The sequence below is a fragment of the Astyanax mexicanus genome, chromosome 18, assembly GCF_023375975.1.
Source record: "Astyanax mexicanus isolate ESR-SI-001 chromosome 18, AstMex3_surface, whole genome shotgun sequence".
NCBI lineage: Eukaryota > Metazoa > Chordata > Actinopteri > Characiformes > Acestrorhamphidae > Astyanax > Astyanax mexicanus.
The window spans coordinates 17,651,845-17,676,795 of record NC_064425.1 but is presented as its reverse complement, the minus strand read 5'-3'; the positions used below and the strand labels follow the sequence as shown (position 1 = coordinate 17,676,795).

Sequence of the window (24,951 nt, the reverse complement as noted above, 5' to 3'; positions counted from 1 at the left end):
GTCTCTGTATGAAATATAAATGTAAACACTTTCTGTATAATACAGATTTTTATCTAATGTTAAATCTAACCTAAGTAAAAGACTAAATTTGGCAAGTATTGTTTGTTAAGTTCTGTATTCGTGTTATTGATGGTAAATGTTGTATACCATTTGATTTAATACTAATAATCTGGACTAAATGTGACCATTAAAAACATATAATAATTCTGTATTAGATATATTTAGGTATCTCAGTTATAACAAATCAAATGGAGTTTTTTTCTAGACTGAGAGCAGCTATTTCTCATTATTGACAGGTTTTTTAGAGACTGGTGGTAAAGATACAGTTTATGTGCTCTTTTCTTTGAGAACCCAGCCCTTATTACACAACTAATCATTAACTATTTTAAACTGATGGAAATTATTAGCAAAATGGATCAAAATTAAAAACTGTTAATCTGCTTGGCGGGTGTGTATGATTACACTGATTATAGCAGCAGGAAAATAGAAGATTAAAATCATTCCTTTACCAGCGAATCAGTAAAGGTCCTCAGGGTATCTGATTGAGTAGCCTCGCCTCCACAAGTCTGATAAACACCTCAGGCACTTTAATTAACAGGACAAATATTAACAGTAAAGTGAGCCTCATAAAGGTGAAGGTAAATTGTGCTTTCCAACTGTATGCACTACTTACCAGCACTGGTACCAAAATGTCATTTTTATGATAATTCTGTGTTCTTTGGATGCATTATACAATCTGATCTTACCGTTGGTGTTTGCAAAATTGTTACAAAATTGAAAAGAAAAGAGTGATTAAAATGAAAAAAAAAACTTTTTTTCTTACCTTCACCTATCAATAGTTATTGTCTTAAATATTAAGACATTCCAACTTCTGCTGCAGGTAGAAGCCTAATTTGTTTTGCTTAGACAGCCTTACCTATGGTACAATGCAATGACGAATCAAAACAATTGTTTTGAGAATGTAGTGGGTAAAACATACAGTAGATGTAAAATGTTTTAAGAGTTACACTCATAATGCTTTTTGATTAAATGTGCTTTCCACAAATACAATGTGAGACCACAGCACAGGCTATAAGAAGGTACATCTATCTCTGAAAAAAAAGAGACCACTTAAAAATTATGAGTTTCTTTGATTTACCAAATTGAAAACCTCTAGAATATAATCAAGAGGAAGATAGATGATCACAAGCCATCAGACCAAGCTGAACTGCTTGGATTTTTGCACCTTGAGTGGCATAAAGTTATCCAAAAGCAGTGTGTAAGACAGGTGTAGAAGAACATGCCAAAATGCATAAAACTGTGATTAAAAGTCAGGGTTATTTCACCAAATATTGATTTCTGAGCACTTAAAACTTTATAAATATGAACTTGTTTTCTTTGCATTATTTGAGATCTGAAATCTCTGCATCTTTTTCTATTTCAGCCATTTCACATTTTTTGCAAATAATCTTTTTAAAATATTTTTATTTGGAATTTGGGAGAAATGTTGTCTTCAGTTTATAGAATAAATCAACCATGTTCATTTTACTCAAACATATACCTATAAATAGCAGAATTAGAGAAACTAATTTAGAAACTCAAGTGGTTTCTAATTTTTTTTCCAGAGCTGTAAAGTTTGATATAAACGGTACATATAAAACCATAATGTAGCATCAAGGCCATTTTGTTATCTAGGTTTAGTACAGTAATAAAGTACTTATACATCATTACTTGCCACCTCTGAAATCTGTCTGCAGTTGATTTGAAAATTTGAAAATGCATCAACCATCAGAAAGAGAGCGAGCGTGTTTGTTATTTTTAGTAGAAGCTGTACTTTTACTGAAAGTCTAGACAAGATGTTCGTATGAATTTGTTTGTATTAAAGTTGTTTAAAACAAGAGATACTGTGTGTGATTCTGGTGTTCATTGTCCATGACTGCGGTGACTGACAGTCAGGGCTTTGTTCTGGATGCGCCTCCCTCTGAATGACCTGCCATAAATACCTGCAGTGTGTTCACTCAGCCCTCCCTGAAGGTGGCGTTTAGCAGCTCTGAGACTCACCACCACCACAGCTCACACTGACTACCGTAAGTACAGCTATTTCAGTGTATTTAGATCATTAAAAACTGTTAAAAGTGATTATTTTACCAGTAAAAGCGCGACAGAGTGCAGCTTATTTAGCCTGGCTAACTACGAGCTTAGCATGGCTAGCTAATGTAAACATACTGGGTGTTTTTGTGACCAAGAGCTTACTGTAAGTAAATGTAAACTTTTTTTTACGTGTTTTACGTTATAGTTACGGGGTTTGTAGTATTTTGTGTAAGGATATGGTTTTTGGAAAGAAATTGAGCTAGCTAAGTCAGTTAACGCTAACTAACGCTGCAACAGAGGAATCTGTTTCAGTTAATAGAGACAGTTAGCTAACACGACCGTTAGCTAGTTAGGTTAGTTAACCTAGCTAGCTAACCTAGCTTTATTAGTTCAGAATAGGGGTGGATAATATAGCTCTAAAATAATCTCATGATATTTCATGGTATTTTCGTGCTACTGATACTCTTGGCAATATGACAAAACACTGAATTACATAAAACATTTCAAGAATACACTACTGCAACAAAATTAATGTTAAATTTTATCAATCCATACGGAATGATATGGCACACCCCTAACCGAGATATTGAAACATACAAAAATTTTATCAGATTTGTAACATAAGTCAGTGATCCAGAATGTCATGATACTAATAATGCACTCTAAATATCTCCATATATCCAGGACTAAAGAAAAATAAATAATTCTGGACAGATATAATCTGTTTCTAATAGATATATCATTGTAAACTGTGTTTATTTTCTTTTGCTAAAAACAGTACCCTGATGTAATAATTAGTGGTGGGTGATAAAGGCACCATATTATAGTGTATAATAAAGTTTGCAGTATTGGAAAATGTGCAATATTATTGCGCACGATATGATATGGCACACCCCTAGTTCAGAACAACGACTGTAATGCAAAGTTTTATGGTTATTTTAAGGTCACTTATAAAGGCCATTTATTTATATTCTGTGACAAAATATTTCCAGGATCGAGAGAAATGGAGAAGCTGACGGTGGATGAAGCTCGAAAAGCCTTCAGTTCTGGGAGGTCGAGACCCTTACAGTACAGAAAACAGCAGCTCAGAGCTCTGCTAAGACTGATCACAGAGCACCAAGCGGACATCACAGCAGCTCTCAAACAGGACCTTAACAGGGTAAATAACAGTCCACCACCATTAGCATCTCTTAAACAAGACATCTACAGGGTAACTAACAGTCCTGGCATATTGCTATCTTGGCAACGGATAACACAGGTGCACCACTGGCTGATTTAAACTCCGACAACAGTCAGACGTTCATTGCTATCCTGGCAGCACATGCACACTGTGCGTACAACCCTGCTTCTTAGATGTGGGGTGTGCGGATGCTATCCTAATATTTTGAGATAAGTCGTTATTTTTAGATACTAAGTCAGCACAAAATGAAAGAAAATATCTTAGAGTAACCACTTCGTATAAGGGATGCATCAGTGTGAGAATTCTGGGTCGATAGCTAATATTGCACATAGAACTATATGTCTGTCGATGCCGCTGTACACATTTATAACTAATTTGATTTTGTTATGACTTTGGAAATATGTCTGTATGTATAATCGCTTGAAAAGTGGTTAAGTTTGGTTAAAATTTGTTTATGTTCATTATTTACTTGATTAAAAACACCCACATTTGCACTCAGCATCAGCCAAATGACATAAATGTTTAATTGCTTATATTTCCATGAAAAGTGCATCCGTTCTCACTTTTTCTCACAGAGTGAGTTTGATACACCACTTTTTGAGCTGATTGGACTGGAGCATGAAATCAAGGTGGCTGAAAAAGAGCTCAGTGACTGGGCGAGCCCTCAGCCTGCAAGAAAGAGCCTGGTTACCATAAACGATGATGTTTACATTCAAGCTGAGCCTTTGGGTGTTGTGCTGATCATTGGAGCCTGGAACTATCCCTGGGCTCTGACATTACAGCCGCTTATAGGAGCCATAGCAGCAGGTACACAGAGGCTCTTTTTCTCCTTCTATTGATTTTGTTCATTTTCAGTACAGTTAATTAAAATGGTGTAATTAGTGTGGGTTTATTGTAACACCTTACAAAACAATCACATACATTAAGTTATTTTAAGTGTTCATGAGAAGGGAAAACATGCATATTTATTTGTAAACAGTTAATTGACAGCCAAATTAAGCAATTTACAGTAATATTTGGAATTTCCATCCACCAGGTTTTTGTAAATTAAAAAAATGCACATTAAAATTAATAGTAAAACATTTATTACAAATATTTTTATGCTGAGATTTTTATGCTAAGGCCAAAAAAATGGAAAAGGTTATTTTTATTGTCCGGTGAGTTGTATGGCAGATGTTTTTAGGGTGCACAGAGATTTCAGCGCCCATTTGGTGGGCCACTGATTGTCTTGTCTGGCATCTTTAAAATGCAAACAGCACAACCACAAAAAGAAATGATCTCCATAAGACCCCCAGAGCGCTTTTCTAATTCCTGTAGAGAAGAATTCTGATAGCATAAGACTCTCTAGGGCAGATTAACATGAATCTTCTGGCACTGTGCCTGGTGCCAGAAGTGGGATAGAGGGGTTTAAGCCACCCAACACTGGGGATGAAGGGTTGAGTACAAGATGGGATGGTGATCTTTTAGCATCCTGAGCTCACTTACTCCTGTTGCTGAATGCAGTCAAATCCTTACAGTGATATTTAGGAGAAACAATCAATGAGTCAGATTTATTGTGTAATAAACCTACTGTGCTGTTCTGTGACCCGATAATAACTCTTGCCCTTCTTTTGTAAGGTAATGCTGCTGTGGTGAAGCCCTCTGAACTGAGCCAGAACTCGTCCAGTCTACTAAAACAACTGCTTCCTCATTATTTGGATAAGGTGCATAACACATAATTCATACAGACACCATTAATTGTTCTCTGTTTGTGGCTAGTTAGAAAAGAATCCACAAAGATGCCATCTTCAGTTATGCAGGCTATCTAGACTAATTGTAAAATCTTTTAGGAGATGTACCCTGTTGTGACTGGAGGAGTTCCAGAAACCCAGGAGCTTCTGAGGCAGTGCTTTGACCACATCTTCTATACGGGAAACAGCACAGTGGGCAAACTGATTATGGAAGCTGCTGCACGACATCTCACACCAGTGACTCTGGAGCTGGGAGGAAAAAGTCCCTGTTACATTGATAAGAACTGTGACATAGCAGTTGCTTGCCGGTAATGTATATTCCAGTGTAACATATTAATAAACATTAATGCTGTAGTTCTTTGCTAATTCCTAATTTCATGATTGCTTCATGTTATCTATCATTTTTTTCTTAGTCGAATTACCTGGGGGAAATTTGCTAACTGTGGCCAGACGTGCATCGCACCAGACTACATTCTTTGTCATCCTAGTATCCAGAACAAAGTCATTGAAGAGTTACGGCTCACGTTACTGGTTTGTACAATACATAAAGGAATAGTTCAGCAAACATATATGTATCATGGTTTATCACTTACCGCAGATACAGTAAATTAATACAAAACATGGGTTGGATCTAAAATTAGTTTTCGTTTAAGTTTCGAATGGGAGATGCTAGGCTAATATTGCTAACAAACACTGAACTCATCATGTATACATGTCCAAAAATTCACCTGAACCCCCTGAAAAACCTTTAGCTTGAGCGTAGTATTGTTTGTCATTTCGAGCCACACATTTCTTGTGGTCCACTATGAATGTAGATGAGTAAAACAACAGGGAACCTGCAGATGATGATTTAATTGTTTAAAGGTTTCCGTTTAAGGTCTGCCTGCCTTTTGAAAGGTTTTTAAAGTGCATAAATGAAGGTTTGGTTGTCTGTTTATGTTCAGTGTTTGTTAGCCATGTTACATTATCATCTCCTATTTGTACACTAAAGATGCTTGTTAAATGTTTTATATTAAACATGGCAAACATATGCATGCATATGCATGCATGACTGTATTTATTGTTAACACATTGATCCACTGTCTGTGTTAACTCTAGGAGTTTTATGGTGAGGAGCCCCAAACTTCTCCTGATTACGGCCGCATTATCAACCAGCGCCACTTTGAGCGAGTTTTGACCCTGATGGAGGGATGCACTGTGGCTGTTGGGGGAGGAAGTGATAAAACCCAGTGTTATATTGGTATGTACATAAAATGATTTGTGAGAAAATATCTGTAATTGGTAGTTTAACAGTTAATCAATAATTCATTTAATATAATTTAATGGTTTGGAGGTTATTATCTACACAATGCCTATAAAAGGTATTCCCTATCTTGGATATTTTCAGTTTTCTTTGCTTTTTTAAATGGGACCTGGTCCTGGAGCCCCTATGCCCTGCTCATCTCCTGCTATCCCTTCTCTTAACGCACCCAATTCAACTAATCAGTTCAATAACAAGTCAAGTTAAACATTGTAATGATGTATTTTAACAGGGAAACCACTAAAATATGCAGAACGGAGGGTCCAGGACTTAGATTAAAAAACACTAATATTTTGACAAAAAAAAAGTATATATATATATATATATATAAATCTCTGTAATCTCTGCACAAATATTCACCCCCTTCATGTCAATCAAAGAACCGAGTCTTCTTTGTAAACTGACTTTCAAGGGATTAAATATTTATGCAGTTACTTATTTTAATTAAAATATTTATAATTATTCAATATATTAATTTGTAGAACACTGTTTATATTTTGACTTTAAAAGTTGTTTTTGTCCTAACAAAAAAGTACAATTATATTGAGCATGATTCCATTTATAAAGACAATAAAAGTAGAAAACGTTTAAGAAGTGAATTCTTTTTAGAGTTATATTTATTATATACTGTCTCATATAAAATATTTTTTCTACTCCACCAGCACCTACTGTTCTAAGGGATGTCTTGCCCCATTCCAGGATAATGCAGGAGGAGATCTTTGGACCTGTGCTACCGATAATAAGTATCAGTGATGTCAGTGAAGTTATTCATTTTATCAACGAGAGGGAGAAACCACTGGCTCTTTATGTTTTTTCTTCTGATAAAAAGGTAATTTATGTGCATCTAATAAAACTTCTGTTGAATTTAGGGTGAACAAAACAGTTCACAAGTAACTTGCCACCTTTTTCTTTTTATGGAGGTGATCAAGCGAATGCTGAACGAGACAACGAGCGGAGGGGTCGTGGTTAATGATGTCATGATGCATTATACAGTCACCTCGTTGCCTTTTGGGGGTGTAGGTAGGTCAGCTTGCTGGAAACACTGAAATATAGAAAACACATGTGTGGTCAGTTTTGCCTAATTTTCATTGGAAGACATTTTTACATTAAAGGTAAAAAATATTAAGTGTTATTTTTAAAGCATTTCTATTAGTCAGTTTATCATGAATTGTTCACAATATATTAAAAACTAAGATTTATATGGTTAAAAATTGAACACTGTCAAAAATACGTATACAATGTGTGTGGCAGCATTGCCTAATTCTACCCTGAATACCTTTAAACTGCTTGTTTTCTTATTTAATCATGGATATTTTGTTTCTTTATGGCACTACAGTGGTGTAACTAGAGTGCACACGGTTCAGATATTATAGTATCAGAACTGGAGCAATATTAATGTTAATTACTGATAAAGAAATTATCTCTTGGCTGTGAAACTTTCCAACCTTCGGGTTGTTAACTGGCACTTAGCCAGTGTATTGAATATCTGTCTGTCTCTCTCTCTCTTGACAGGGAACAGTGGAATGGGCAGATATCATGGAAAGCACACCTTTGACCAGTTAAGTCACCACCGTGCTTGTCTTATCAAGTCATTGGCGATGGAAAGTCTAAATAAAGCCCGCTACCCTCCCCTGACTCCGTCCCGCCTGCGTAGGGCCAAGTTCTTCATGACGAGCCGCTTGTGCACCTGCGCCCAGGCTACCTGTGCCTGGGCCGTCATCGCTACCATGCTTGCACTGGGTCTCCTGATTGCCTTACTGATAGTTCTTCTCAAGGTACAACAATCTTACTGATTTAAAAAGAAATAGTCATTCTTGTCTCACAAAGGAGGATTTTTCAGTGTTAATAAAGAAAAGGCTTTATAATGAAAATTCCGTTTTGTTTCTTAATCCAGGATCCAGTGGCCTGAAGATGCGCTAATCTTTCCTGTCTGAAGAACACAACGAATATATATATATATATATATATAAATATATATATATATATATATTAGAAATTGTACCTCACTGATGACAAAATGTTCATTTTTAAAAATGTGCCAAATTTGTATGTGAGCTAATTTTTAAGTTGATGTAATATTTAAATGTATAGCCTACTGTATATTTTGCATTTGAAAATTGACTTATCCATTTTTGTTTGTTTTCTAATTGCAATCAAATAACTGTATGCTGTGTGCACCATTTAACTTCAATTTATATGACCTTAAGTGCTTATCGAATTTAATAGTTTCTATGTAATACTGTTTATACTTGTGTAATGAAAAAGGGTGATTGGCTAAGTAACACCTTATATTAAGGTATGCATACTTATTAAACAGCTTTATTGCCTATATAAATGTTCCAAAAGACATATTTTCCTGACTTGAAAATGAAAACAAAATGTAGTATGCCTTTCAAAGTGTGCAACACTCTTAAAACAGCAAAACTGTTTAGGAATGACCAACAGGCAGTTACAGAGTTTGTTTTGAACAGTCAACAGCGTTGTAAAAAACACAAATTACTTCAATGTTAAGCTACCAGGAACTCATTATCCTTCCATGATATTCTAGAATTCGAATGAATGCTATATGATTAAAAGTATTGGGACATACTTATTAACCTTTTTTTTTAATTAGGATGTTTTCTTCAGTCTCATTGTTACAGATGTACAAAATCAAGCACCAAGCCATGCAGTCAGATAAACAGTAGTGAAAGAAGGGGTGTTTCTAAAGAGCTCACAAAATGTCAGCATGGTACTGTAAAAGTCAGCTGCCATCAGCTTTGAGTGTATAATAAAAAAATTAAAGTGTTTTTAGAACAACAGCAACACGGCCGTGAGGAGGAAGACCATGTTAAAAAGGTGTTTCCTGGAGGGCACAGTTTTGCATTTTGGCACAGTTACGTGCTTTTCTTGCTTAAGCACACAAGATTTAAATCACCTGTTAATTACCATGTTTATTTGGTCTGTAATAGCAGGGAAATCAGCAGGATTATTGTGTAGTTGTCCCAGTTCTTTTGTACATATAGTATATCTGGAGTGTCCAGAAGTAAAAGCTACCAACAGAGATACAGTACATGTAGTACATGTAGTATTGAATAAGATTCAAGTTAAACATTAGGAGAATGCTCCATACACATGCATTCAAGTACCTCACTGCATGGCTGTCAGCCAGCAAAGGCCTTAGATTTGACCGAAAAATGACCTGAATCTCATTATTATCCTTCCTTCCTCATGACTTAAATCCTATTGAGAACTTATGAACTTTTCTCCAACATGAGATTTACAGTGTGGGAAAACACTGCACCTCTTTGACCTGCATATGGGAAGCGTTAGTTGCTGCTTCAGCAATAACTGATGAGGAAAATCAAGAAACTGACTGATTCCATGGTTTACTGAAAAGAACAAATGACTATATTGATCACTGAATATTTCCGAAAGGCCAAATATTTAAAATGCTATTTGTAATATTGACTTAATTACAGTTACAGTCAAAACAGTAGGAATTAACTGACAGGATTGAAGCTTGGTGGGTAGTTGTGCCAGAATAATGTCATAGGCCCAATCCCATTTCACCCCTTGGGCCTACCACTTACACCTATTTATTGTTCTTTACAACCTTTATCTTCTTTCTGAATATCGTTCCAGTCTGATGCTTCTTTATAGAGGCAATTTTTGGGCTCCGTGTGGTCCAGTGGGCTAAGCACTGCCACTATAATCGGGAGATTGTCGGTTCGAATCCTGTTCATGTGGCTTGTCATCGGCCACCGGAGCCCTGAGAGAGCAGACCTGGTATTGCTCTCTCTGGGCGGGTAGTTGGCACTCACTCCCCACATCACTCCAAAGGGTGATGTCGGTCAGCACAAAGAGTCTGTGAGCTGGTGTATCAGAACCAAGTCGCTGCACTTTCCTCCGAGTGCGCTGTGATGGTATTTAGCAATGCTGCATCAACAGCAGTTCAAAAAGAGGTGGTGGCAGACTTCACATGAGGAGGCAAGTGCTAGTCTTCACCCTCCTGGTGTTGGGGCATTACTAGTGGTAGGGGGAGTCTTAATGAGTGGGTTGTGTAATTGGCCGTGTAAATTGGGGAGAAAATTTGGCTAATAAACTTTTTCAAATAAATGTGCACACAGTGTAGTTACCTCTATGGTGTTTATGTAACTGAAACTGTTAACCACCACAGACTTGTCCATCAGTTAACAGTAGAGTATGGAGACAGAATGCAACTGAATAGGCACTGTATCTGCAGCTCACAATACTGTATTGTCAGCATTCTCCTTGTTTACTGTGCAAAGCACAGGGGTCTTTGTATTGACGCTCTTTTGGAGATAAGCTGGTTGTACTGTTCGCTGGAACACGGCCACAAAGGGCTGCTTGTTCTGCTGTAAAGTTGTTCATGCCAACCAGCCGTCAGTGTTTTTTTTACAGGTTGTTTTTGTATTATTAAATAATAGCTAAAATAAGCCACCAGATGGCCTCATATATCTACACCAGAATGCACTGTGAGCTCTTTTTAATGTCTTAACTTTCTCAGTGCATCCCCTCTTATCTTCAGCAGGGGGTGCTGCCTTACTAGTTTTATTATTTTAGGTCCCCAGTGATGCTTCAGGCTAACAATTACTAACAATTAAGACTCTTGAGAGTTAATATTTCCTATTGCTAAATATTTCCTAATCCGATAATTAAATCTGAACAGTTAAAAAATGGAACTTCACCAACTGTTTGCCTGCCAAGACCTTTTTTACGCATTTTTTTTTCACGTTCTTTACAATATGATCCAACAAACAATTTTAGTGTTCAAAAGCACATTTCTTAAGAACATATAGATGGATGTGTCATGTCTTAGCCCTGTCTCATGTCTCTGTGTTTGTCCCACGTGACCCGTGCCCCTGTGTTCTGTCAGTGTTTTTCCACTCACCTGTGTCCATTTGTAGCTCCGCCCCTCATTAGTCAGTCCCCAGGTGTTACCTGTTCTCCTTCCCGCCTTGTGTGTATATTTAAGGATCTTTGTCACTAGTGTTTCTGTCGGTTCTTGTGCGTTTATACGTCTGTCACGGCTGTGTTAAATCCTGTCTGTCTGTTAGTCTCCTGTTTAGTCTGTTTCGGTTTGATTTATGTTTTGGTTTCTGTTCTTAAATAAATGATACTTGCGTTAGCGTCCGCTCTCCTCGTCCAGTCCTTCACACAGCGTTACAGAAGAACCGACCTAAAATATGGACGCTGCAAGTAATCCTTTTTTTGGATCCAGGCTGGCTATCCGACCCACTCCCTTCTCTCGCGGCGTTCAGGAGGAGTATGCGGCTGAAAACTCCTCCACTTCCCGGCGCCGGAGGAGAAGAGGTGGGCGGCGGCGCTCTCAGCGCTCCCTTTCTCCGGTGGAAGATTTCCGGAGCGGAGAAAATTTTGGGGGGGCGATACGGGTTGGTGCGGTTAGCCTCGGTACTCTTTACAGAGGAGGCCAGGCTACCCGGGAGCCGTGGGACTTTCTTGGCTGTGCTCCCAGCAGCTCCGAGGACGAGGAGCCTTTCCCCGCACCAACCCGCCTTCCGCTGCCTGATCCCGCACCTGTTTACTGGCCGCCTCCTGTTTCCACGCCGCGCTCCGTGAGGCCCGTGGATGGGACGCCACGCTCCGTGACTCCCGTGGCTCATCCGCGCTCCTCGACTCTCCCGGCTGAGACGGCGTACTCCGTGAAGCCAGCGGATGGGACGCTACGCTGTGTGATTCCCGTGGCTCATCCGCGCTCCGAGAAGCCGCTCTCTGAAGCTCCGGCTAAGCTAGCTAGCCTGCTAGCTCCACCGCGCTCTCAAGCCCCACCTACTTCCAGCTCTCCAGCCCGGCCGGATTCCAGCTCTGCGACTCCTGATCCAGAAGCAAGCTCCGGTCCGGTCTTTACAGCCTCGCCTACTGCTCCAGTCCTGGTGTTAGCGGCCACCGCGCCTGCTCAAGCTGCACCCGCCGCGCCTGCTCAAGCTGCACCCGCCGCGCCTGCTCAAGCTGCAGCCGCCGCGCCTGCTCAAGCTGCACCAGCCGCCGCGCCTGCTCAAGCTGCACCAGCCGCCGCGCCTGCTCAAGCTGCACCAGCCGCCGCGCCTGCTCAAGCTGCACCAGCCGCCGCGCCTGCTCAAGCTGCACCAGCCGCCGCGCCTGCTCAAGCTGCACCAGCCGCCGCGCCTGCTCAAGCTGCACCAGCCGCCGCGCCTGCTCAAGCTGCACCAGCCGCCGCGCCTGCTCAAGCTGCACCAGCCGCCGCGCCTGCTCAAGCTGCACCAGCCTCCGTGTCTGCTCAAGCTGCTCCAGTCTCCGTGTCTGCTCAAGCTGCTCCAGTCTCCGTGTCTGCTGAAGCTGCTCCAGTGTCCGTGTCTGCTCCAGCTGTTCAAGCCTCCGTGTCTGCTTCAGCACCAGCAGTGCCTGCCACCAATGTGGTACCCACTGTCCCTGACCCTGTACCCGCGGCTCCGTCCGCCTCTGACTCTGTACCTGCTCCGAGACCAAAGTTTGGCCCTAGGCCCTGTGTCCCTAAGCCAGCGAGGTCTCCTGCTCCAGCCCCTCGAACTCTGCCCAGGCTGGCCCCTCAGACATTGACTTTTCCCAGCCCTGGGCTTCCGTCTATGTTTGTATTTGTACCTGTGTCTGTTCCTGTTTTAGTTCCAGTTTCTGTCTGCGTCCCAGTACTCGTTTCCAGTAGTGTCTCAGTTCCTGTCCCCGTCACTGTGCTAGTTTCTGTCCCAGTTAATGTTTTTGTCCCTGTTCCCCTGTCCAGTCCTGTCCTGTCTGCATCCCTGTCTCCTGTCCAGTTCCCCGTCCAGTCTCAGTCTCTTGTCCAGTTCCCCGTCCAGTCCCCCGTCCAGTCTCAGTCTCTTGTCCAGTTCCCCGTCCAGTCTCAGTCTCCTGTCCAGTTCCCCGTCCAGTCTCAGTCTCCTGTCCAGTTCCCCGTCCAGTCTCAGTCTCCTGTCCAGTTCCCCGTCCAGTCTCCGTCCACTGTCCAGTTCCCTGTCCAGCCTCCGTCCCCTGTTCTGTCTCCGTCCACCGTCCAGTTCCCTGTCCAGTCTCCGTTCTCCGTCCAGTCTCCGTCTCCTGTCCAGTTCCCCGTCCAGTCTCCGTCTCCTGTTCAGTTCCCCGTTCAGTCTCCCGTCCAGTCTCTGTCCTCTGTCCTGTCTCCGTTTCAGTCCCCGGTTTCGTCTCTTGTTTTCCCCGGCCTCTCCCCGCCGCCAGCCCCCGGGGTTCGTTTTTACGCGCCTCGGGAGCTGCGCGTTTAGGGGGAGGCTTCTGTCATGTCTTAGCCCTGTCTCATGTCTCTGTGTTTGTCCCACGTGACCCGTGCCCCTGTGTTCTGTCAGTGTTTTTCCACTCACCTGTGTCCATTTGTAGCTCCGCCCCTCATTAGTCAGTCCCCAGGTGTTACCTGTTCTCCTTCCCGCCTTGTGTGTATATTTAAGGATCTTTGTCACTAGTGTTTCTGTCGGTTCTTGTGCGTTTATACGTCTGTCACGGCTGTGTTAAATCCTGTCTGTCTGTTAGTCTCCTGTTTAGTCTGTTTCGGTTTGATTTATGTTTTGGTTTCTGTTCTTAAATAAATGATACTTGCGTTAGCGTCCGCTCTCCTCGTCCAGTCCTTCACACAGCGTTACAGGATGGAATATTATTAATATAATGTGCCTGTTATACACGGTGTAACATTTTTTTCATACAAGATTTGTATTACATATTATTATAGAGTAATGCTAACTTTCATTTTAAAGTACTTTTGGTACGTTTTATACAGTTTTCTTATGTGGAGGGAGGGGGGGGGGGGGGTGAGTTTCCTGCCATGTTTGGAGTGTGCATGATTAAGTTGAATGATTCTTTTAAATGGTTAAATAGCTTTTCTTTTTTTTAATTTTCATATTTTCTTACAAATTAATGTTTTTAATAATATATTTACTTATATGTCAATAATATTTATTTAGCCATTTTCACAAAAAAATAATCAAGCTATTTAAACATGTTCAAGAATTTCCTGTCCACCCTGTCATCTTGGGATAACCCCGTCCCTTTAAGAAAGTAACCTTTGATATCAGTAACATCAAACCTTCACACTTTTATTTTCAAGGGAATGAAGACAGTAACACATATTCAGCAATTTATAATATTCATTTTACTTAATGTTTATTATTAATGTTCTCTCCATGTTTAACTATATTAATGGTAAAGCTTAAGCCGTCCACCTGTCATAATAAAATTTTACTGTAATTAAAATATTTTTCAAATCAAAATTTATTTAGAAACAGAACATTTTAAAATGTCTACAATTCTTTAATGTTTTCATCAAAAAACAGTTTTTTAAAGCTGCAAAATTTTTCTGTTTCTGTTTTGTCTAAAGTCTTTTAATATAATAAATAGTGTAAATATTTGGTTTTCAGTATTCTAATAATGACTCTTAATATTACTCCAAGCAGTGATCTGTCTAATTTGTTTATCAGTAAAACATGTTCAAACATTTCTGAGTTGTTCTTCATTTGGAGCTTTAACTGTGCTAATGCACTTTTGTAAGTGATAATTTCAGAATTAAACCACATGAATGTTGTGTTGCCAGTTTAAGTTTATATCTAATAAGAGTCTGACTTACATTTACTCAATATTTACTCTCCTTGAGGCCAAAAAAAAAAAAACATTTTTCTTCTCAGTGACCTTAGTACAGATATTTGGCAGCCTTTTTTCCACTCCTCATTCAGCATTCCTCTCGACCACACATTGGGAAGAAAGCATACGCAAAAGCATCTCTCCACTTCACTCTCACTCCTGGTGTCTTTCCATATGGGATTTAGGCATAGTCGTGTTTGGTACAGATTGCAGTCCTACTGCTATGACTCATAGAGTTTTGGTGGACCCCTGAGGCTGCAGCACCTCGGTGTTAGAGCTTCAGACTCATGTACTTCAGGAGGTGCCTGCATTCCAGAACAAGCACAAGTCTGCAACGTCTGTTTTCCCTGGAAAATGGCCATTAGTACAGCTCTCGGCTCTTGAAGAGTCTTGAAGGCAACCAGGCCACTTAACAGAAACCTACTGTACACTGTTAACACCGTTTGGACCACACCCTAAAAAAATAAAGCTAACTGTGGACTGTGTCATATAAAATCCACATAAGCTGGTTTATAACATTGTTAGCCATAGTAGAAGTTACTGAACTTGTCTTAGAGTGCCTGCCCTAAACTTGACAACCCGAGTGAGCTTGGGTTGGGAAAGGGAAACAACTCTCTCAGATGTTTTGAAATTGCACTGCTGTTTCAATTTCACTCACTATCATTTCCTACTGATTACTCCTTTAAAATAATAATAAAAAAAAACCTTGAACAAAACAAAATTAAGGTGTGTTCAAACTTTTGACTGGTACAGTATTTTTTAAAGAAATAATTAACTAAAGGCTTTGAAGTTTTCCACAAACTGGTTTGAGAATTTGCTGGTGTTTTATTTTGAGTCTAACCTAAATATTTCCCACTTCTCATGTCTAAGGTTATCATGGTGTACCATAATGTATCGTGGGATAAGTTTGGTGGCGGTGAGGGGAAACGTGAATTGTCCGCATTGGAAAGCGGAAAGATGTGTTTTTTAAAATAATTTTATTTCAATTTTTTCCCATTTTCTCACCAATTTACATGGCCAATTACCCAACCTACTCACTAGGACTCCCCCTATCACTAGTAATGCCCCAACACACCAGGAGGTCGAAGACTAACACATGCTTCCTCCGATACATGTGAAGCCAGCCACCGCTTTTCAAGCTGCTGCTGATGCAGCATTGCCGAGGAGGACAGCGCAGCAGCTCGGTTCTGATACATCAGCTCACAGATGCCCTGTGCTGCGGACATCACCTAGGAGTGATGTGGGGAGAGAGCGCCATCTACCCACCCGGAGGGAGCAGGACCAATTTTGCTCCCTCTGAGCACCGACAGCTTGATGGCAAAGCTGAATGAGCGGGAGTTCGAACCTGCGACCTCCCGCTCATAGTAGCAGCGCTTTAGACCACTGGACCACTCTAAAGACAGGTGTTTAAGGTCAGGTGAAAACTGCAGACAGGTCAAGGTAAGGTGAGACAGCATTGACGTCTCCTAGCAGAACTTATGTTGAGCTTAAATTTTTTACTAAATGATAGTTACAATCTCAGAGTGTAAAAGATGACCATGAGTCAAAGTTTAGAATTCAAAGTTCCAGCTTATCTGTGCAACAAGTTCTTTTCATTTTGTTGTTCAGCACAGTGTCCTTTGTGAACACAGCAACCAGTGTATTAACCCAGGTCTTTTGACCGGTTTACAACTTTATATCTTATAGAGCAGGCATGTGCTGGCAGCTTGAAGAGAGGTTCCCAGCACTTCAGTAATATAGCTTGTTGTCTAAGTTCATATGCATTGGTCCCAGAACAGTAGAACAGCTGTAAATATTTTGTCTATATAAACATTTTCTTCATGACACTTCTACTTTTCTTTATCTGTTTAAAAAAGGACTTATTCCATAGACCATCTTCCACCCTAATGAGTTTAGATCCATCACCCCAGGCGCTATAACATTCAAATGCTCCTGACGGCCTTCTTTAACTGGATTAGGTGTGTTGGATTAAGGTTGAAGCTAAACCCTGCTGAGTGGGAGGTTCCCAGGACCAGGTTTGAGCATCCTTGCTATAGATGAAGGAGTACATTTACTGTTCATACGCTTCAATCCTGAAAATTGCAGAACATTAAAGTTTGTCAGTAATCCAACCAATGCTAATTGGAAAACTCGGTTACATGAATCAGACACTAATCAAATTTTGCTTTGCAACCGGTCAATAAACTGAACAGAATGAGACGTGACGCAAACATCATATAAAAGCCAAACTTAGTCGAGCCAATTCTTTAGTTTCAGCTTCAGTCTGATCTTGTGAATGTATTTTCGATAACGTCTGTTTTCATGCATGCACAGATTGAGAAATATGAGAACATTCTGCTTAACAGTGCATCATATCAACTGAGCAATACAGTTACAGAGATTAAATCCAGCTCTCTTTATTAGATTTTTTTATGTAATTTTTAAACTGCACCCTGATCTAAAAATCAGAGTATGCGGTTTACAGGAGTTCTTGAATAATCAGATATCTGCAATAATACGATTATGAACCAATTTTTGAGTCTCCTAAATGTCCTTCAATTAAAAGTTTTTAAAGAACCAATTTAAGTCTAATCTATCTATCTATCACAGCTGACACACTGCTGATGAATAGCATGTTTGAGTTCATTTTATATTCTACTCTCAGAAATAAATTGAAATAAAGTGTTCGGTATTACTTCACTAGTTAGCAATCTCTTCACAAACTAGCTGTTTTTCAGCCTAAGGATATGATCCGTATAGGGCTAGCTATGCTATCTGTTCACTCACATGCGACATAAGGGACACTGCTTATTACTAAAATTTCACTGTTTATATAACTTTATGAGGAGTTTGCCACTCCTAAGATGTGAATAGTAGGTATAAATATATTTATGGTGAAAACAGCAATGCTTTGTTAGTTTGTATTTTGTAATACAACATTTTCTGTGTTAGTAGTTTTTTTTAAGCAAGACAAAAATACATGTAGGCTATACAATTTATTTAATATGCAGCAAATTTATAGTTTCATTTTGGTGTGAGACTTGACCAGTGATTGTTGGCTTGACCAATTAAACCTTTAACCAGGCCTGGCTGGGATGAATGGACACTAATGATGAGTGTCCCAGATAAACACCGTAATCCCTTTTATTTCTCAGCAAACCCCTGCTGTATACAAGCCACAACTCATTTCCAAACATCTCTAACTTAAACAGAGAAACTTCCGCTGCATCTCTGCCTCTTCTTCAGGTTTGGTGATCTTGTCTCGGATGCAGTTATCTGTGCTCATTTTGTTCCTGTTGCAAAAAAGGAGGCAAATCTCTGTCTCACGGCTCCAGTGTTTCAGTTTCCATGGCAACACATTAACCTCCTAACCTTGGCGTGCACGGCAGTTATGAATGTGTGTGTGAGTGTGTGTGTGTGTGTGTGCTAAGTGACTGCTCCTCCCACGCCAGGCCCACTCGTCTCTTTCTTTTGCTTTCTCTCTCTGTCTCTCTTTCCCTTTTGCACACACACCTTCCTTCATCCTCCCCAGCGGCTCTGCATTTGCTCTCGCTTCCAAGTTTCTCCAGACTATAAATTATGTTGCCAACTAAAACAACTTTTAGATTGGTCTCAGTGCACAAACTCCCTTCCTTAGCCCAGCAGAGCAGCACTGGGATTTTACAGCAACTACCCGTAACTGGGCTGAAGAGCTGAGGATGTGATACTTGCTTCAAGAGCATGAGGTACAATGACCAGTAACTGAAACTTATATACAACACTAAATCAGATAAAGTCCCGACAGTGTGTTTCTCACATTTTACACTTTGTAATGTTGTAATTCCTTCTCACAACAAGATCTTTAGACCCTGATAACACCACATTTTAAGTGTGTAACATTACGTGTTTGCAATAACTGGGTGTTTTTTCTGTTGGGGTTAGGGCAGGACTGACTGCAGGCAGTCTAGTCTAGTACCCACACCCTTGTTTTCCACAGCAATGTCTTTGTAATAGGTGCAGCTTGAGTTTTTGCATTGTTTTATAGAAAAATTAATGAAACCCCCCTGATAAAAACGTTTTCTTAAAGGCAGCATACCATGGTCCTATTTGTCTTTGTCCCAGAGCACACAGTAGGGGCGTGCTATATTCTATCATACGCAATAATATTGCCAACATTTTTAAATATCGTAAATGATATTATACCCTGAAATATCGTAGCATATCATCCACCCCTAATTATCACATCAGGGTACTACTTTTTTGCTGTTTTTAGCAAAAGAAAAATTTACACTGTTCTCATTTCCCATTATATATCTACTAGAGACAGATTCTATCTGTACAGCATCATTTATTTTATATATGGAGATATTTGGAGTGCATTATTATTTGTATCATGACATTCTGGATCATAGACTTCTGTTTCAAATCTGATAAAATTCTTGTATTTTTTAATATCTCAAGGGTGTGCAATATGTATACAACTATAAAATTTAATTTTCATTTTCTTGCAGTAGTGTATCCTTGGAATATCACGGAAAATCACTGACCCCTAGAACATGGCATATATTTCTTTAAAAAAAAAAAAGACCTGAATTACCGATTCATTTGAACACAATACAGGTTTTCACTGCGTGAGGGTCTATATTAGATGCCGCAGAGCCCCGAGATGTTGACACCGCTTTAGGACAGGGTTAATGTAAGACTTTTGTTTTGCATAGTAACGTTTTATAGAGTTTGCCCATGTGGTTCTATTCTATTCTTTCCTTTTTTATTTAAAGAACATTCTAATAACATTTTAATAACTTCCTCAAACATTTTGGCAAACTAGAGGTCATCTGGCCATCTGTGCTCCTCAGACACTCAGACTATTGTGGATACAGATTTTGTAATAAATTATAATTACAATCACAAAGTGCTGGGCCTCACTTGGTTCTCCATTTAACAAATACATTCAGTTCAGTGTGCATTAATGTTATCCTTCAAGCTACAGTATGTATACATTTAAAAGGACTATAGTTACTCATACTGCAAGGAGCAGCAGCAAAAGCTCTAGGAGGTCTTTCTCATGTTTCTCCAGGCAGGACAGCGTGAGGCACCACCAACCTGAGCTACCACCTGTTCTACACAGCACTCTGCAGTGCTTCTAGCAGTGTGGCAGTATGTAAAAAAGTGTATATCGGTTCTAATTTCTCCATCGATATAAACCGGTATGAACTGGTATACCGCCCAGCACTAAAATCATATGATTTCCAACTATTTTTGGAATGTGTTGCAGACCTGAAACACAGAAATGGACGTATATTAATAAATTAAATAAAGTTACCAGACAAAACATAAAATATCTTGGTTTTGTTCTGCCTGCAATGAAACAGAACTTAAAGTAAATGCACAAAACTAATAATCTTTGTTTATACTGTTAGGAATCCACAATAAACTCTTTAAACTGATTAAAGTAATAATTCTGGTATTAACTAAATAAATTGGTTTGCTCAGAACCAGAGCACCTGCTGTAAACAGAAGGCTCAGAGTGCCGTGGGAACCCAGCAGGTTGAGACTACATCCACCTCACCTTCCCTTCCCTCCTCTTTCCTTCCCCTCATACACCTCATTCATCTCCTGCCCACAACTGATGAAGTCTCCAGACCTCGCAAACTACAATAGGCTATAGTTAACCACTGGAGTTATAAAATAGCCAGCGTATTTAGCGTGTTTTGCTGTTAAGCTGCTTTTCCTTTATTGAGCAAAGCTCAAACAATAGAGTTTTGTTCTGGCTGTGTTGAAGCTGTGATTTATGCAAGCGACCGTGTTTAGGTTTTCCCTGTAGGAGCTTGACTGTGTTTGAAGGACTCAGGCATGTGAGGGCCTTCTTTCACTGGCCCAGTGTGGCCCATTCCCATGAGGGAGTGAACGGAAAATTCAGTGTTTAGCTTGAACTTACAGTCTCCCTCTCTCTCTATCTGTTTCTCTCTCTTTTTCTCCCTCCCTTGCTGATTGTCCTGGTTATGCTCTACTGAAGCTTTGTGTTCTTTTAATCGTATCTCAACAGGAGACGAAGGCTCAACTCAGGCCAAGCGTCAGGGGGTCATTTAGTAGGGCACTGCCCCACCAATCCCAATAATCATGTTCCAGTAAATCAGGGATTGGCAACAGTGAAACATTCATGTTGTTTGAAGAGCAGGGGGTGAAAAATGTGAAATAAAAAAAAGGCACAAACTGTAATATAACTATAACTTCGGGTTTGTACGTTCTAGAGGGTGTGGGGCTAAAACCATAAACATAAACAGATGGAATAGATGATAAGAATGTAAATGAGGTTTATGAACTTTGTGACATCATTGACAACAATGAACTTTGTATTGTACCGTAAAATCTAGTTTGTGCCACCATATTACATAATCTACTGGTGGGACATATACTCATTAGAATAGCACCTAACTGGACACTTCATCAGGTTTCTTTTTCATATGTAGGAGAATAACTATTTAGCACAGCATCCTATTTCTCTACCGGAAATGGCAGCTTTTGGGACACAGTCTAATAGGGCTGCCATAGAAGTCATTTATACCACATTTATGTGATGTGAAATTGCATGGATGTGCCTAGAAAAGATGTTGAAGGTCTTGAAGACAGGCCATCATATATGTGTTCTGAGGGGGGACTGGGGGGGTTAAACTCTTAAAGTTAAGTCAAGTTAACTCTTGAAGCAAAGCCAATTTGAATCTAGATTTTAAGGAGAGGCAGGACTCCCAAGCTCAGAGACTGTAAAAAAAAAAAAGGACGCCGTGTCGCCGTTCCCATTCATTCAATGAAAATGAAGCCAAAATCTTCCGCCATGTTGGCGATCCTGAAACCCGAGTCTGTGCAGTAGAGACCAGAGGAGAGAGAAAGACTGTGGAGAGACAGTCTACTCATTTGAATAACCCCGCCCCTGAGGGATGCCTCGAGGTCACAGACTGCAGAGTGGAGCTGACAGTCTGTTATTGGTCCCGCCCATAAGCAGCCCTTTTACAATAACCACACCTGTTTTGAATAGAGCTGAATAAGGTTCTAAAGAAGAATTCTGTGGGGATATAAAACTTTGACAATATAAGCAGAGGCTATACTAGCTGCTGCATTTAAATAATGGAGGTAGAACTACAGTATATTGTAAAAAAAAAAGTGATTGAAAGTTGTCTGTTTTGCCATTGAAATATATGGAGATGGGTGGGGTTACACAACTTTCTGCAACCGAACAGCAGAGGGTGCCCGACCTGTGGTGGCTTCACTTTTGAGAGACGATGCTCTGTCCAGCTATACACAGTCTATGACAGAGGCTTCAACTTCAAGCAATGGATAATAAAACTTGTGCACCAGTAGAAATGCTTAAAGGTAAATCACCTACACATATATAATGTAAAGATTGTATACGAATTACCTTTTTTTCCAAGCTGCATGTGCCATACACCATAGGTTTTTACACTGTTCTTGCATGGATTTGTGACCTCCTGAAGTGATTTTTTTTTTTGTATGGCCTTCTCATGATTGAGTTTGGTGCCAGATGCCATTACAGTCAGTGTTTTAAGTCAATAGCTGGTCAAGGCTGAGCACTCCATAGTCTCCATCTTGAATCTCTGAATTCCACCTACTTTGTCCACTGGGGATTTGTTGAAACACTCTCAGTTTCATGGTACTGGAGTTGGAGAGATTCATAACGAGTGGTGGTGGTGGGCGCTGAAGCATGTGAGAAAGAGAACCCATTGTTTGGTGCCTCAGCTCTTGCCGAGATCCCCTGTTTGCATTCAGCTCCACACACTTTCTGACACTTTGTTATGATGGCCGGGGGCACAATGGCCTGTCCTTCAGTCCGGGAGGTTAAGAGCGGCTTAATTGCACCAATTAAGAGTGGTTCTCTGAGGCAGAGTTTTCTCACTGGGTAAAGAATAAATTCCTGTATTTGAGTGAAGGCTGGTAGCACGCTGTGTGAAGAGGACTCCCAAGATATCCTTTAAAGGCAGTCAATTAGACAAGGAACATTAATTTTACACTGTGAAGACTCCCAGGTGCCTGAGACTTACTGATGCTAAAAGGAAGAAAATGTGAAAGAAGAGCATGGAAGCTGCAAATTAATTATATGTTGGTAAGACTACAGTGGGCAGGTTGGGTTAAAATGTTTATTCAGTTCAGCCAGTAAGGCTTTAATTAACATATTTAAACTCATGTTATCATTTATGCCTAGTTTACAGTACAGCTCTGAAAAAAATAAGAGACAAAGGATGAGTTTTTTCAATTTTACCAATTTTTTCAATTTTACCAAATTGAAAACCTCAATATATTCAAGAGGAAGATGGATGATCATAAGCAATCAAACCAAGCTAAACTGCTTAAATTGTTGCACCAGGAGTGGCATAGAGTTATCCAAAAGCAGTATGTAAGACTGGTGGAGAAAATATGCCAAAATGTATAAAAACTGTGATTAAAAATACTGATTTCTGAACTCTTAACACTTTATGAATATGAACTTGTTTTCTTTGCATTATTTAGAGTGAAAGATCTGCATATTTTTTGTCATTCCAGCCATTTCTCGTTTTCTGCAAATAAATGCTCTAAATGACAATATTTTTATTTGGAATTTGGGAGAAATGTTTTCTGTAGTTTATAGAATAAAACAACAATGTTCATTTTACTCAAACATAAACCTATAAAAAGCAAAATCAGAGAAACTGATTTAGAAACTAAAGTGCTCTCTTTTTTTCCTCTTTTTTCCAGAGCTGTATATGATTTTAGACTGGTTTTTCAGTCACCAACAGTTTTTGTAGATAACTTACAAAATCCTCTGCTCTGAGGTAATTTATTGCTGACAAGTCATAGACGCCCAGCAAACATCTAGCAGGTTTTCTATCTAGACCAGTCAGCTACCATGAGTCAAGTAATTGTGTAGAGAGAGAGCAATGTGTACAACCACTGTATCTTCTACATGGCTGGTTTTTGCATGTGTTTAGTTATTGTGTGTATTTTAGGAGCAAGGAGATGAGTCTGTTATTGTTGATATTGTTTATCGCAATCATTTCTTGAACAGTATATCGTCCACATAAAACAACATGACAGGCCCAGTCTTAGGGTGCTTTCACACCTAACTTTCCAACTAACAGAGAATGTTATAATATGAAAGACATGAAACATGTCTTAGTTAATTGGCTACTTTCTTTGTCTGGGGTAAAGGCAAAAGTGTAATTACAACTACTTTAAGGTTTATTATCATGTGAGCACAGTAAACTATGCATTACAGTAATATGTGATATGTTTTTATTAAAGTATGGAAAGTATTTCTGAATTTGCTGACGGCTGCTTAAACACAGCTCAGGTTGCTCTGTGGTCTCTGACTGTGTTATTAATGCAAGACCATTTGGACTAAATCTACTGTATGTTGAACTGAGGCCGGTTCACAGCTGGGTGGGAGTAACCCATTTTAACAGCCAGAACCTTCCATTCTTTCCCCCTCTGTCTATAAGTCAGAGCTTATAGTGCAATTATCCCCCATTATATGTATATGCTACATGCATTCATATGGAAAGATTATTACAGTGAATGAATAACACCATGTTATCCTGCCTTCTGTGCGCTAACAGTCGGAGTCAGCACTGTAATTTCCCTTTCCTTCTCATAACCCTGTCATGACATCATCTGTCAGCTTAACTGCCTTCAATTAAACAGCGGTAGTTTCACTCCAGAGTGTAACAGGGCTATGCAACGAAGCTGCGGAAGCCTGTTTATATGTGAACAAAAACAGTTTTTAGCTGTTTGTGAGGATAAATAAAATGCTAATTTGTAGAAGGCAGGACATTTGGCACGACCGTCCCAGCAAGAAAAAAAAAATACAAATTTTTTAAAATAGAAAATGCATTTTAACACTGTGTTGAAATTGAGCACTCGCAATGCTCATTTAACACTTAAGCAAATATAGTGTATATGTATTTTTTAACATTTTTTAAAATATGTTTGACCTTTATTTAACAATATTGAGAAAAATGAAACTGGAGAACTGTAAAACAAAATGTTACAATAAAAATAGTAATTTATTTAAAGATGATTTAAAAAACCTTTTTGTAAAAAAAAAAAAAACATCAAGGCTAGCTAAT

General features: G+C 39.6%; 1 protein-coding gene across 2 annotated transcripts; it reads left to right on the top strand.

The window, feature by feature from the left end:
• Nucleotides 1-1,914: 1,914 nt before the first annotated feature.
• aldh3a1 (aldehyde dehydrogenase 3 family, member A1) lies at nucleotides 1,915-11,412 on the top strand. 2 transcript variants are annotated; one of them, XM_022668904.2, is made up of 11 exons: nucleotides 1,915-2,066; nucleotides 3,063-3,229; nucleotides 3,826-4,057; nucleotides 4,868-4,953; nucleotides 5,080-5,288; nucleotides 5,394-5,511; nucleotides 6,079-6,220; nucleotides 6,943-7,109; nucleotides 7,201-7,300; nucleotides 7,793-8,055; nucleotides 8,175-11,412. In XM_022668904.2, exons 2-11 carry the CDS (start codon nucleotides 3,074-3,076, stop codon nucleotides 8,187-8,189), a joined length of 1,488 nt encoding a protein of 495 aa, XP_022524625.2. In that variant the 5' UTR covers nucleotides 1,915-2,066; nucleotides 3,063-3,073; the 3' UTR covers nucleotides 8,190-11,412. The 2 variants fall into 2 exon arrangements, with proteins under 2 accessions (XP_022524625.2, XP_049322743.1); XM_049466786.1 differs by lacking the exon at nucleotides 1,915-2,066 and adding an exon at nucleotides 2,149-2,233.
• The last annotated feature ends 13,539 nt before the right edge of the window (nucleotides 11,413-24,951 follow it).

Bases quoted from the DNA above. Each gene is read 5' to 3' on its own strand.
- aldh3a1 (XM_022668904.2), top strand. From the start codon at position 3,074: ATGGAGAAGCTGACGGTGGATGAAGCTCGAAAAGCCTTCAGTTCTGGG. The intron at 5,289-5,393 runs GTAATGTATATT...TTTTTTTCTTAG, and splicing joins GACATAGCAGTTGCTTGCCG to TCGAATTACCTGGGGGAAAT. The intron at 7,301-7,792 runs GTAGGTCAGCTT...CTCTCTTGACAG, and splicing joins GTTGCCTTTTGGGGGTGTAG to GGAACAGTGGAATGGGCAGA.